The sequence below is a fragment of the Cheilinus undulatus genome, linkage group 22, assembly GCF_018320785.1.
Source record: "Cheilinus undulatus linkage group 22, ASM1832078v1, whole genome shotgun sequence".
NCBI classification, from domain to species: Eukaryota; Metazoa; Chordata; class Actinopteri; order Labriformes; family Labridae; genus Cheilinus; species Cheilinus undulatus.
In genome coordinates this window covers 14,964,378-14,976,974 of record NC_054886.1, presented here as the reverse complement: position 1 = coordinate 14,976,974, position 12,597 = coordinate 14,964,378, and the positions used below count along the sequence as shown (strand labels likewise).

Genomic DNA, 12,597 nt, shown 5'->3' with positions numbered 1-12,597 from the left:
TCAACATTTAACCATAAACTGTCAACCTAGTTTTCACCAGTAATAAATCATAGGGGAAAAAACTTTTTGAGATTAAAAAAGTCAAAATGAAATGATTGAAAGGTACAAAATCTGAGATAAAAAGTCAAATGTATTAGTTCAAAAGGCCAAAACACAAATTAAAAGTCAAAATAATATTTTTAAAGGCAAATATATGAGATAGTGAGTTGAAATCACACATTTTTGATGAGATAATATTTGAGTTTTAAAGGTCACAAGTTGAGATAACATTCAAAATGGTAGTCAGGACAAACTGAGCAGTCGGAGAAGGACCTTTGTAAGAGAGGTGACCAAGAACCAAGATAGTGAGTCTGAGCTCCAGAGATCCTGTGTTGTCCTGTGTGAAGGACAACCATCACTGCGGCTATCCACTGATCTGGGTTTTATGGTAGAGTGGCTAGACGGAAGCCTCAGTGCAAACACATTAAAGCCTGCTTGGGAGTTAGCAAAAACATCTTATGAAAACCAAGCAGGCTGTCATGTGTTGCACTGAGGAAAGGCTTCTGTCTAGACACTCTACCTTATATAAACCTTTGTTGGTGAAGGGGTGCAGTGATGTCCTTCAGGAATTTTGTCCCATCTCCACACAGGATCTCTACCTATTAATTGTACTTAACATTTATGTCTCAGGAAATCAAAGTCTAAAAAAATGAAGGTGTATGAGTCTCATGTTGTGGTTGTATGAGGGTTTTGGCGGGCCCCAGATTTCCAGGTTTAAAATTGGGCACCAAGAAAATGTACAGGGCTGTTAAATTTGTCAGTGAATGGCTACGTATTGATATACAACCAGTTAGCTTGCTTACTTGTTAGCACAGTCAACAGTCGGTCAAGCGTTCTGTGTGAAATGTGATATACAAAAAAAATTTGAATTGACATTTGTGTGCTCCAAATGTTAGCTGGTATTAACCGGTCCTCGGCCAGTTTCATGGGCATATGTCCAGTTAATAATAATATTAATGGCCAAAAATGCTGAGTACTGGCTGACATGTCTGTTACCAGATAAGTAAACGGTGTATAATTACATATTATATATTGTGTTACCTTGAAGATATGTTGTCAAGAATCCTTTAATAAAAACTCAAAGTAATTTTACTACGAACCAAGAAAAGACTCTATCAAAGTAGCTCTACATCCCAACTAATGACTACCAGTAATTCAAGCCTCTGCTAATTTTAGCTCATTAAAAATGATTCTTTTCACTCATTGTCTTCTCTCACAGCAAAGGTCATAAATCAAACACACAAATACAAGCAGTGAGATCACAATGTTGTGTTACAACCTCTTATTACAAAGAAAAAGCCTGAGGCGTGTGCTTTGGAGGCAAAAAGTGAACCATTTTATTACATTAAAATGTTTCATACAAACAATGCATACACACTAGTTTCATATTGCTTCAGACATAAGTTTCTTTTCTGTTTGAATTCCAGTTAAACAACTCTGTAACAAAATGTAAGTACAACATTTATGAAAATATAAATCTCTAAACAGGTAAGTCAGTCCTGACAATACAAAGAATACCATAGAAACATTCATTATACCAGTATGTCAACTATGAGTTGCAAACATATAAGTTATTAAAAGTCATTCAAGTTACTGAACATACAATAATACCATTTACTGGCTTCCATATGGACACATTCAAATATACTCTTAAACTGGCATTCCAATATATTTTATAAGAGGACTCTTTTTAAACTTTTTAGCAAAGATAGCACGTTTTCTCTATCATAAACATAATTACAGTCCAACACTGAAACAATTTGGTAACAATATCATTACAGTACAAGCCTCAAAAACAATGAGACAACATAATCAAACACAAACTATAATTGGGACTTTGGCAATTACATGATATAGTTTTCTTTTTAATTTAGAAACTCTTCAGTTGGAGGGAAGTAAAGTATTTTAAAGCTTGTTGCTGCTACCCGGTTTGAAATAATCCAAGGGCCATTTATCTCAACTCTTCAAAATTAGTAAACATACAATAAGATGGAATAGCCCTTAAAAAGTATACGTCAAAGTGTAAGTGTGTGGTTTCGATCATGCCTGGGAGATGATTGGTCTCATTTTGGGTTGTTACAGACATGCTTTAAAAGAAGCAATCAAGGTATCTGCAAGGTACAACCTCATAGATTGACCTGTATATTCTCTTCGATTGTCATCAATCCAGATCTGATAGCTTTTGTTTCAGCCTGCTGTGATTTTGCCAGTCAAATTTCTATGGAGTCAAAATAGGGTCAAAGAGATGAAGAAGATGCAGTTAAGTCTTGTGAATCTAGCAGTTCATGTTGGTTTGGCGCCTTTGGTCCAATTTGATATGGTAAATCCTGATGGTGTTGCATTTCCACAGCCAACAATACCCTTAACTGGTGGGCAGAATCCAGGATGGGGTCTTCATGTTTTGCTTATCAGTTATTACTGCTGTCACATTTGAATTGACAAGTTTTTTGACCATTCAGCTGACTGCAGAGTGTCTAACTACACCCTTGACTGACAGATAGGTAGGCTTGGTAGCCCAACAGAAGGGTGCCAAAAAGAAGGATGGTACAGACTGGTTACTTTGGTACCTTTCCCTCTTTTGACTAGGGGTTGACCGGTTATTGCCCTGATTGTTATTCAGCATTTGGCAAATAATTTTTTCTAGTGTTTTATTTTACCAATCACCAGTCCGCTGCTCAGTGGAGAGATCCACGAATAAACTGCGTAGACCACAGGGTCAGGCAAGAAGAAAGCACACTGCCAGGGTTGTCAAGTGGGAACCTCTCATCGCCAATGTTTCATCCAAGTAGTCCTATGACACCTCCAGAGGACTAAACAGCCATTCTCCAGGATCCCAGAGCTAGCTCTTATTGCCTACCATACCAGCACAGAGACATTTTTTTTAAGGTTTATTTTTGGGCATTTTGTGCCTTTATTTGATAGAGGAGAGGACAGTGGATAGAGTTGGAAACAGGGAAGAGAGTGGGGAGAGACATGCAGTGAAGGGCCTCAGGCCGGATTCGAACCTGGGCCGCCCGCGTACATGGGGCACACACCTTATCCATTCTGCCACCTGTGCCCTGCAGAGACATTTTTTATCTCACCTACCCCACCACTTGGCCATCACAGCCCAATCAGCATTGTCACCATGCTCAATACATGCAAGCTTCCGGCAGTGACAAGCTGATACGGCTAACCCTAGCATGATTCATATAGGGCTTTTCCATTACAGTGAGCAACTTGGCTCTAGTTGGTTTGACCAGAGCAGGACTATTCTTGGTGCAGTTTTGTGAAGCTCTGTCAACCAAACTGATGATGGAAAAGTAAATCAGCACAGCTTGGTTTGGATTGGCCACCACATTAGGACAACTATTCCTAGTGCATACATTTCACATAAAACTTCACAAGAAAAAAAGAGAGACAGGAGAGGCAGAGACAGGGTGAGGTGCCCTGACTGACTGGGCTGAGGCTCTACCTCCCTCTAATCCCTCATTTTTTATGAGGTAAGAGAGAAAAAAAAGAGAAGAACCATCCTAAATATTGGTTATTGGTCTTAGAAACTATTGACAATCTGTCTGTATTGGCCTGAAAATCGACATCAGTCAACCCCTACTTTTGACAATGGAAACCCAAATAGTTGCATACTGAACCAAATGAACCAGACCGCTAGGTGGAAATGAAGCTTTTGACAGGACTTGGAATTTGCCATTGTGACAGGAAGAGATTAGATAACTTGGACTCCTACATAAGGATTCTTTTACAGATCCTAACCATTGATTTATTTTGAGTTTCTTTTACAAGTGCCCCATTATTTCTGCAATGACACATTCACGATATGGAGTCATGCTGAGCAGGTTTACAAGAGCAGATAAACAAACAAGTTAAAACTTAAGGTAATTAGCACAAGCACGTTGTTTTTGACCCTTATTTGGTTCCATAGATTTCCCTATGCCCTTTCTTTGCCATCTGTTTATGTCATGACTTCAGAAGTATAAAGAGAGGCTTAAGTATTAATGTGAATTAGCTGTAGCCTGCAAGAACCTGGTCAGCGTTGTGTATTTTTATAGGCAATCAAAAACCTATTTTAAGACAACTCTAGATCACTTCAACAATTTTTTTACAATGTTTCTTATAAATAAATGTAACAATTTCTCACAAAACCACCCATAAAGTGCATTCTCCTACAGCCTAAACCTCTAAATATATTCACCAAATTGTTTCTGTGAAACACTGGGCTAATCACTGTGTCTTTTTTCTACAGTAACATTTGAACAAACTCCACTATACCTAAAGCAAGTACACTGTTTAAGGCGTGAATGTGTATGGTGCTATGCTACACTGTATGCTCAATAGTGGTGTTTCCCTTAACACAAACAGCACACAAACTGATGGAACTGCAAGTAAATTCACATCAAATTTACGTAAACTGTTCCAAGATTTTTCTACGTACAAGTATCATTACAAAGAGCAATGCCACCAGTCTCTCATGTTGTTGACTTGGTTTGACTAGGCTTACCACTCAGATTTAATGTCAATGCAAGTATTATGTAACTGTGTGTATACTGTGTTTACAAATTCCCTGCATTTTCATAAATCTTGTAATCTGCACATAAAGAACATTTTAAATTCCAGGCACTCACTTTGATTGCATTAAGCACAACATAACATTTTTAAGGAGTTGCACAAATTGCAGCAGCCAAAAAGGGATATGTACATATGTTCATAGTTCTTCCTTTTTGTACAGTACTGACTGATGTTGATACAAACGTAAATATACTCTCTTCTTTAAAGACAAAATTATGGCTTGATGTGCACAATGAAAATAAAGATTGTGTACAATGGAAGTGGCTAAGATCACTGGAATGGCTTTGAAAATGTTCGACCAAGACATTTGAATAATAACTCTGTTCTTCAAATGCAAAAAGGACACATAATGGCAAAATAATACCTCACAGAATTTACATTTTTCTTCTTTTCAAAAAGTTTTTTGTAACAGTCTTCATGTGTAAAACAAAGAGAAACTGTATCATAAGTTGGAAGTAAGGAATACATAATTTGAGTGCAGCGTTAAAATGGTCGGCCCGTTAACTACCCAGAGGGCTGACATCTGCAGCTGAATCACGTGGCTGTAAACAAGAATCAACTGCAACCCCAGAGATTCTAAACTTTGTCACCTGTCCTGACTCCACCAACTTCTGATTTCCCAATCACTGCAGCAGTTCAGTCTTTTTTGTAGGTGTGGTCGATTCACCTTCACCAGAGTCAGACACATTGATTGGGCTGTCCCTGGAGAAGACCTCGGTTGACTCCCTCCAAATGCAGTCGGCTACGGTCTTAAAGGAATGGTTGCCACATTTGGGCCGCACCTTCTGCGAGGCATTGTTGACAATCTGTCGGCTGTTGGAGGTGGCTATCTTTATCTTGAGGGCAGCATCCACGCGGTCTACTACTGTGTATGTGCCGATGCTTCCATCCTCAAAGCCAATGATGATGTTAAGTGCGCGCTGGGAAAGAGACAAGAAGGTTGGTGTCTTGTAAAGGGAGCATGTGCCAATGCTTTTACCATCTGCAAGACGCATCACTATCAGATTGGACACAACACCAGCATCATCGTCCTCATCGCAGTTCCGAAAACAGACATAAACAAGGTAGCGCCCATCTCTTGATAATTTTTGGCGCCAGATTATACCAGCAGCATGGACAAGCCTCAGCTTCCCACTGTGAAGATCAAGGACATTAATGTTCTCGTCACCTTTGGAGACAATGCCTAGTTTCCCATTGGGTGAGATCTGGAAGTCCTCTAGATTTTTAAGGAAGTTTGTCGGCAACTGGACTCGCCGACAAACTGACTCATCAGCCACATTCCAGATGAAGACAGTCTCCGTGGATGTGATGAACACGACACAGTCAGGGCAGTCAGGGATGAGCTTGAAGTTGACGATGGTGATGCCATCATCGCATACAAACTTCTTGGAAACACTGCCTGACCACAGGCTGACAGCAAGGAGCTTGTTTTTGGAGGTTCCCACAAGGAAAGTGTTTGCTGTGGTGATCAGTGCATTCTGTAGGGTGACCAAGATGTTGCAGACTTTGTGCCCAGTCGCAAGCCTCCAGACTCTGGAAGCATTCTGCTCACAAAGGGACACCACAAACTGGTCGTTGTGGGTGATTAGCAGCTGTGATATTCTTTGTCCATTGATGCGGAATATGTTTTCTCCTGTTGTGGTTTGCCAGATGTACTGACTGGACTTGTCATCCGAAGTAACCATGAGATCCCCTGAGGAGGTAAGGACACAGTTCTCCACTATGCCCTCGTGCTTAAATACTGTCTCAATAAAGCCAGTGCTGAAGTTCCACTTGTGGACGGCTTCTGAACCGTCCATGGTAAACACATAATCCTCTCTCCCTGACAGCTGCAAGGTCTGGATCTTCTTGCCTGTTTTGTCAATATTAGACATGGCGGTGATGATATCAATGTCCCAAACAGACAGCACTCCACTGCTGGCAACAGAAAGGAGCAGGTTGTGGTGAACTGATTTGATGAGTTTGACAATAGCCCCTGAGATCTCAATCAGGCTTGCCATGCACTGTCCACTGTCCCTCCTCCAAACAAAGATGGAGGAGGTGTTTTCCATGGAGGCCACAATGCTTTGTCCATTCTTGGAGAGGACAGCGGCCACGAAACGTTCAGTACGTTTGGCTTTGAACTTCTCTACCATTTTCCATACTTTAGTGTCCAGAATCTCAATGCTTCTGGCCTTGCAGATGAGAATAGAGCGTTGGTCTTCAGATAACTCGATGCCAACCACCTCACTGTCATCTCCTCGACAATCGTAGTCCTCCATCAACCGTGGGTTGGTGATCTCTTTGGTGTTCCATACTGACAAACTTCCTTCATTGTCGATCATCACCATTTGGTGAAGGGTGTCCAGAACTAGAATGGACTTCACAAATCCCCCAGAAAACTCAGAGGTCACGGTGGCCAACTTGTCTCCATTTCCGAGATGAAAGATGGATGCAGTGTTGAGGTACTGGCCACAGAAGGCATACATTCCATCTGGAGAGCACTGGACACAAGTAACCTCATACCAGCAGTGGAACTGGTAGAGAGGCCAACCGTAGAGCAGGTCAATAACATTGACATCTTTGCTGGCCTCAAGCCACGCCAAGGCATGATGGGTGGACAAAGTAAAGCCATTGATAAAGGCTACTCCACCAGCAACGCCACTATGCTTAGACCCTTTGATTTCAACCTCAGATAGAAGGCAGGACTTGTGATTATCATAAATAAGTAGTGTGTTTTTGGTTGTGGCCACAACCAGATACTTTTCATCAGTTGTTAGCCGGATTCCCAGAACAACAGATCGAGCTGTGTCGATCTGTCTAAGAAGCTGTCTACTCTCTACATCCCATGTACTGACAGATCCATCTTCCAGTGCTACAAGGACTATGTTTGGGGCTAGAGTTGGCAAGACCTCCACAATCTGCATGTAGCTTGAGCACAGAGGAAGCCTCTCAGGACTGTAGGTGACATCCATAGAGGAGTGGAGAGGCACAATGGAACAGTACTTTGGACCATCTTTATCACACTCCAACAGGAGGTGTCGAAGCTTGGGCAGGGAGGTGACAACAGGCAGGAGCCTTTGCTGCAGTTCTGCAGACAGTGATGCAGGGTTTTTCAGCACTTTAACCTTAATGCTACGGAGAGTGGTGGCCAGGAACTTCAGTTCCTTTTCCTGGGTGTAGCTGTAAGCAAGGTCAATGTCTGTTAAAGCCTTTTCAAACTGGCCGATTTTGATCATTGTGTACAGCCAGCTGAAGTTCATGATAACACCAAACATGAGGTCATCAGTGCGCCCACTCCTGGTAAGGTGGTACACCAGCTCTGTCATCTTCCTGTGGTTAACAAAGAAAATGTCAGGCTCCAGAAGGTTGCACTGGAACACCCAAGGCTGCTCAGGAGTTTGTCGATCGTATGAGTACTTCTCAGAGGGTGCTTTTTCGTGTGACTGATTGTGGGGGTTTTTATGATGTGATATATTCAGAGAAGTGAAATGGTTGTTGCCATAGGTGAAGATCTTCTTTCTGCCTCCTGACCATGCTCCCAGGAAGTACTCTGCAAGGAGGCTGTGCATTTGATGGACATCTTCCTCATTGCTGAGATACAGCTTCTGGGCAATGAGATGAAGGTGTCTGTTGGCCCAAACCATCAAGGTGACATTTCGCACCTGTCGCTCAACCAGGTAACCGTCCAGCTCCTCTTTGAGCCTTGCAACTAAATCATAAGAGATTCTCAGGGGGTTTTTGAGGTAAGTTGCCACAATAACATCACCAAGAACGATATTATCAAGGGACAGAATGTCTTCAAGCTCAACTTCAGTTAGCCCAGCTTTGGCCATTGTGATGTAACCTAACGCTCTGAAGACGAATCTTTGGCCTAACTTGTTCTCCACAGAGTAAAAAAGCTGTTCTATGCTTTCATGCACTGTGGAGCACAAGGACCTGTCATCCACATCTTTGTGAGACCTCCAATGGACTACCTCTCTGTAGATGAGGTTGACAAACATTGGCAAAGTACACTTGGCGAGCGCCTCATTGACATAGATCTGTTGGCCTGAGGTGACCTTTCTCTTCACCCCGAGCAACTGCTGCTTTAGCGTTTGGCTGCAGACCTTGCGGTCCCTCTGAATTAATTCCACATAGTACCCTTCATCATGGATGAGGTGTCGGAGCTTCTGCAGGATGCCATGTTTGTTGGGCAACGTTGAAACTACAATGCGGACTGTCCGAGGCAGGTGAATGGGGAGCCACCAAAGCTTACGAACGTCATCAGAGTCTGAGAGCTGCTCAAGGGCGTCAAGAATAATTACCAAAGGTCTGTGGAAGGAGGATTCCCCCAGAAGGTTAATTAGCAGCTCCCTCATTTCCTGGATCTTGTTAGGCAAAAAGTGAATCAGGCAGCGGTAGTTTAGTGCAATCTGTTCACAAATGCTCTGGAGGAGAGTGCGTAAGTCCATGGAGAGCTGGCTGGAGCCGATAAATCGGACAATGACCACTGGATCTGTTTCAGGGCCCATCTCTGTCTGTAGCCACGTGTAGGCCTGAAAGAAACAGCATTGAGAGCTGTTAGAAAAGGACCAGTATATTTTAAAGAAGAGTTCATAGTATATACAATGGCTAAGTAAGGCTTTAAACAACAAACCAAATGAAATCAAATTCAGATAGCCATCTTTGACATTTTTGATACCTCCTCTGACTAAAAAGACTTGTTTTCTGCCTTTAAGAAATACAGTAAAACAACCAAGAAAATCAAAGCTGATGGTGGAGGAATCTATTTCTTTTTTACATCTTTGCCTCACAACAGCACCTGTGCTATATCAAATTTCTAACATATACCAACATTTTTTATTCTAACATACTTGGTAGTATGTTGGTGTAGAGAATTCATGAATGAGCACCACTTCATTTGAGGGTTTGTTGTAACAGTAGTTCCATTCATAAATTCATGAATTGCCAAAGAAGCTTTTTCTGGGAGACTTTAAGATGTTATTTGACATTTTTAGGCCAACAGTGATGACGCCTTGTTCACACTGAGCTGTGTTTATCTTTCAGAGAGAGGAAGAGAAAAAGAGACAGTTTCTGTCAGGAGGATTTTTGGCGTTTAAATAGTTTTAAATTGTGTGATTAGTGGGAACTGTTAATTTGAGTAAATGTGAAATGAAATCTTGTTGGCCCACATCATTTTCATGGACTGTTTTAATTTGTGTATCTAAACTGTTCAAGGAAAGTGAAAGCAAACTAGACTACAAATTTAATAGCCACATACTACAAATAGAACAGTAGGGTAATATTAAGAGTCAAACAGCTACTCCAAAAATGCACTGTGCTTTTTGTTAATCAAGAGTGTCTTTAAATCAAACGTGGTCAATATATAATTTGGATTTTTTGACCAAAAGAATCACATCTGCATTACCATCAAATCATGAATATATAATACATAGATTTGTACACTGAAATGTCTTTACTGGATATAAAATGAATACCCCTATATTATATTTAGTTTGTACTTACATTATCTCAAATAATTCAAACAGTTTTCAAAGCCAGAGAAATTCTTAATTTCCAAAGCTGTATCAGTATGTGTCTTGTCAGGGCAGCTGCCACAGTAGAGCCAGTGTGGAAGCTGCTGTTCTGTTGCTGTATCTCTTTCATGTCTGTTCTGTTTACTTTAATGGAACATGATCATGCTGTTGGCTGCACATTTGATTTCCTAGGTGCCTCATAATGCATAATGTGTTGTGGCCCCACTAGAGATTTCCAGGTCAAGTAGAAACCAGACTCATCGGTATATTCACCAAGCAGCAACCACATGTTTGGTTTCATGGCTGAATTAACGAGTGAGAAAAGCTGTCAGTGGCCTTCCTCTTAATGCATTCAGAGCTTCTCCCGAAGCATTGTGGAAGCGGGATAGTTTGATTTGAGCATGGGCATTTAGGTCTAACAGGAAGTTCACACCACCCTTGGCCTCACTCCTGACCAAGCACTATGCTCCACATGCCATGCCCCAGATTCTGAGATTCTAAAACTACCAGCTATTATCACAAGCTTAAGTGCCTGCAGAGTCTCTAAAGACTCATCTCAGCATTTGGCAGTTTACTCTAATTGTGCCCGGAAGACACTGCGCTGTTAGGAACCAATTACACTATGCTGTTTTTATACTTCAACCATCTATTAAACAACAAGAGAAATTCAGCAGATGATATATTTGTTTTCATAACACAACTCTGCAGTGTTTAACACTGCAAAGTGACATTATTCATCCCTTGCCAGTTTGTTATACTTTCAGTGTGTGCTCACTGTGAGATGAACAAACAACAGAGACAGACAGACCTTTGTGTCAGACAAGGCTGTGCCCTGAGTCCCACAAATGTGAGACACCTTGACCTGGATTCCTTATGGATCAGTGACTTGAATTATGTATCAAAAAACAATTCACTGTGCTGATTTTAAACTATACCCTTACTATTATCTACTTTTCTAAACACAATGGGGATGCCTGTTTGTGGTTACAGTTAATTTGAGTTTTAATTCTGAATGAAACTCAGTTTGACTCAAAGGTCTTAATTTTGAGCAGGAAATTTAGTTATTTATCAATGGCATAGTATTTTCTGCTTAACTCACCATTTAATAACCGATTTCTTTGTCTGTACACTACAAACAAAAGAAGTGAAATAACACCAGAAAGACACCATACCCAAATGTTCAATAAGAGTTAATTTGTCCTTTTCAAGCCTCTCTATTACTATGTTCTTTTACAATTAAGCTGCTGTTTTTTTATTGTATTACACTACAAACAAACCACAGATCAGGCAATTCAAAGCAGCACACTGTTTTCCAGCAGTGGTCTAAGCTCAAAAGGAAAGCCAGAAAGGCTTGAGGGGATAGATGTTTCAAACTAAACAGGTAAGGTGTGAATTACACCCTGCAGACTTGAGCACAGAGGACTTCTACCTTTATTCTACATTTCTCCTAGCCTGGCTAATATCAATCCTCTCTCCAAGGTCTGGATTTCAAAGTATCATTTTCAGTTTTAACTTGCTGTTGACACAAAATGGCTTGAGGTTTATACACAGGATAATATCAGGGAAATAAATACTGCAAAAATAATACATTTTCAGTCTGAACGTGCGTTCAAGAATTCCAGTCCAAAAAGGTGCATGGTTCTGAAAGTTGTTATCATATGATCTGATCATGACAAGGTTTAATGTTTTAACACAACTGTAGCTGCAACTGGTAACCAAGTGCTAAACCAACACACACAACCATTTTAGTGCAGAAGGGATGGGTGTCGAATCAGTAGGCGTTTAATATTGCACTGTATTTAAAGATGTGCAAACGCCGGTCAATCGCCGGTTGTTAAGTCTGTACACGTAATTTTTGAACAATCGTACAAGATTGTAGATAGATCACAGACAGCATGGACAAAAGCATATTGTGTCCTGTGCTGTAGAGAACTTATTGAAATGCCTGCCTCTGCCTCAGGCGCTTTCATTGTGAAACCTGCTTGACCTTCATGAGGTTATGTATTTTCAGAGTTCCCTAGAGTTGAGACCATAAAACATCAATGAAGTTTCTATTATTTGTGGATTTGAAGAAATCTATAGATCAAAATGGATGTAATGTGTTTGAATTAAATCTTTTTCTAGGACCTTTTCTGTTTTTGCAGGGAAATTATTATCAGGGGGGCACAGCAGACTTTTAAATGGCAGTTTTAACAGCAAAAATCATTGTTTTAAAGTGGTATGGCAGATGCAGCTGTTGTAAGAATAGTCTGCATAATCTGCCTGCATGCTGCACTTTCAACAGGTTTGAATGTTACTATTAACTTTTACTGTTAACTAACTGTTTATTTCCCTTTTAAATTGTGCCACATTTGTAAGGAGCATACATGTGTGGGATGAGCAGCAGAGCTGAGTATGTGGGTTACGCCTATTAAAAAAAAAACAAAAACAAAAAAATGTTCTCTGCCAGTGCCAAACAGCTGATTTTGCTGTTGTTATTGAGTCTTTAGTGGTCATC

The 12,597-nt window shown here is 40.7% G+C and overlaps 1 protein-coding gene across 3 annotated transcripts in view; it reads right to left on the bottom strand.

Annotated features, from left to right (window-relative positions):
- Positions 1 to 1,366: 1,366 nt before the first annotated feature.
- Positions 1,367 to 12,597, bottom strand: part of LOC121504944 (NACHT and WD repeat domain-containing protein 2) — a 78,878-nt gene continuing 67,647 nt past the window's right edge. For all 3 annotated transcript variants that reach the window (XM_041780065.1, XM_041780063.1, XM_041780064.1), the window contains exon 8: positions 1,367 to 9,119. In XM_041780065.1, coding sequence (XP_041635999.1) covers positions 5,226 to 9,119 — 3,894 coding nt within the window. In that variant the 3' untranslated portion in view covers positions 1,367 to 5,225. The remainder of the gene's footprint in view (positions 9,120 to 12,597) is intronic.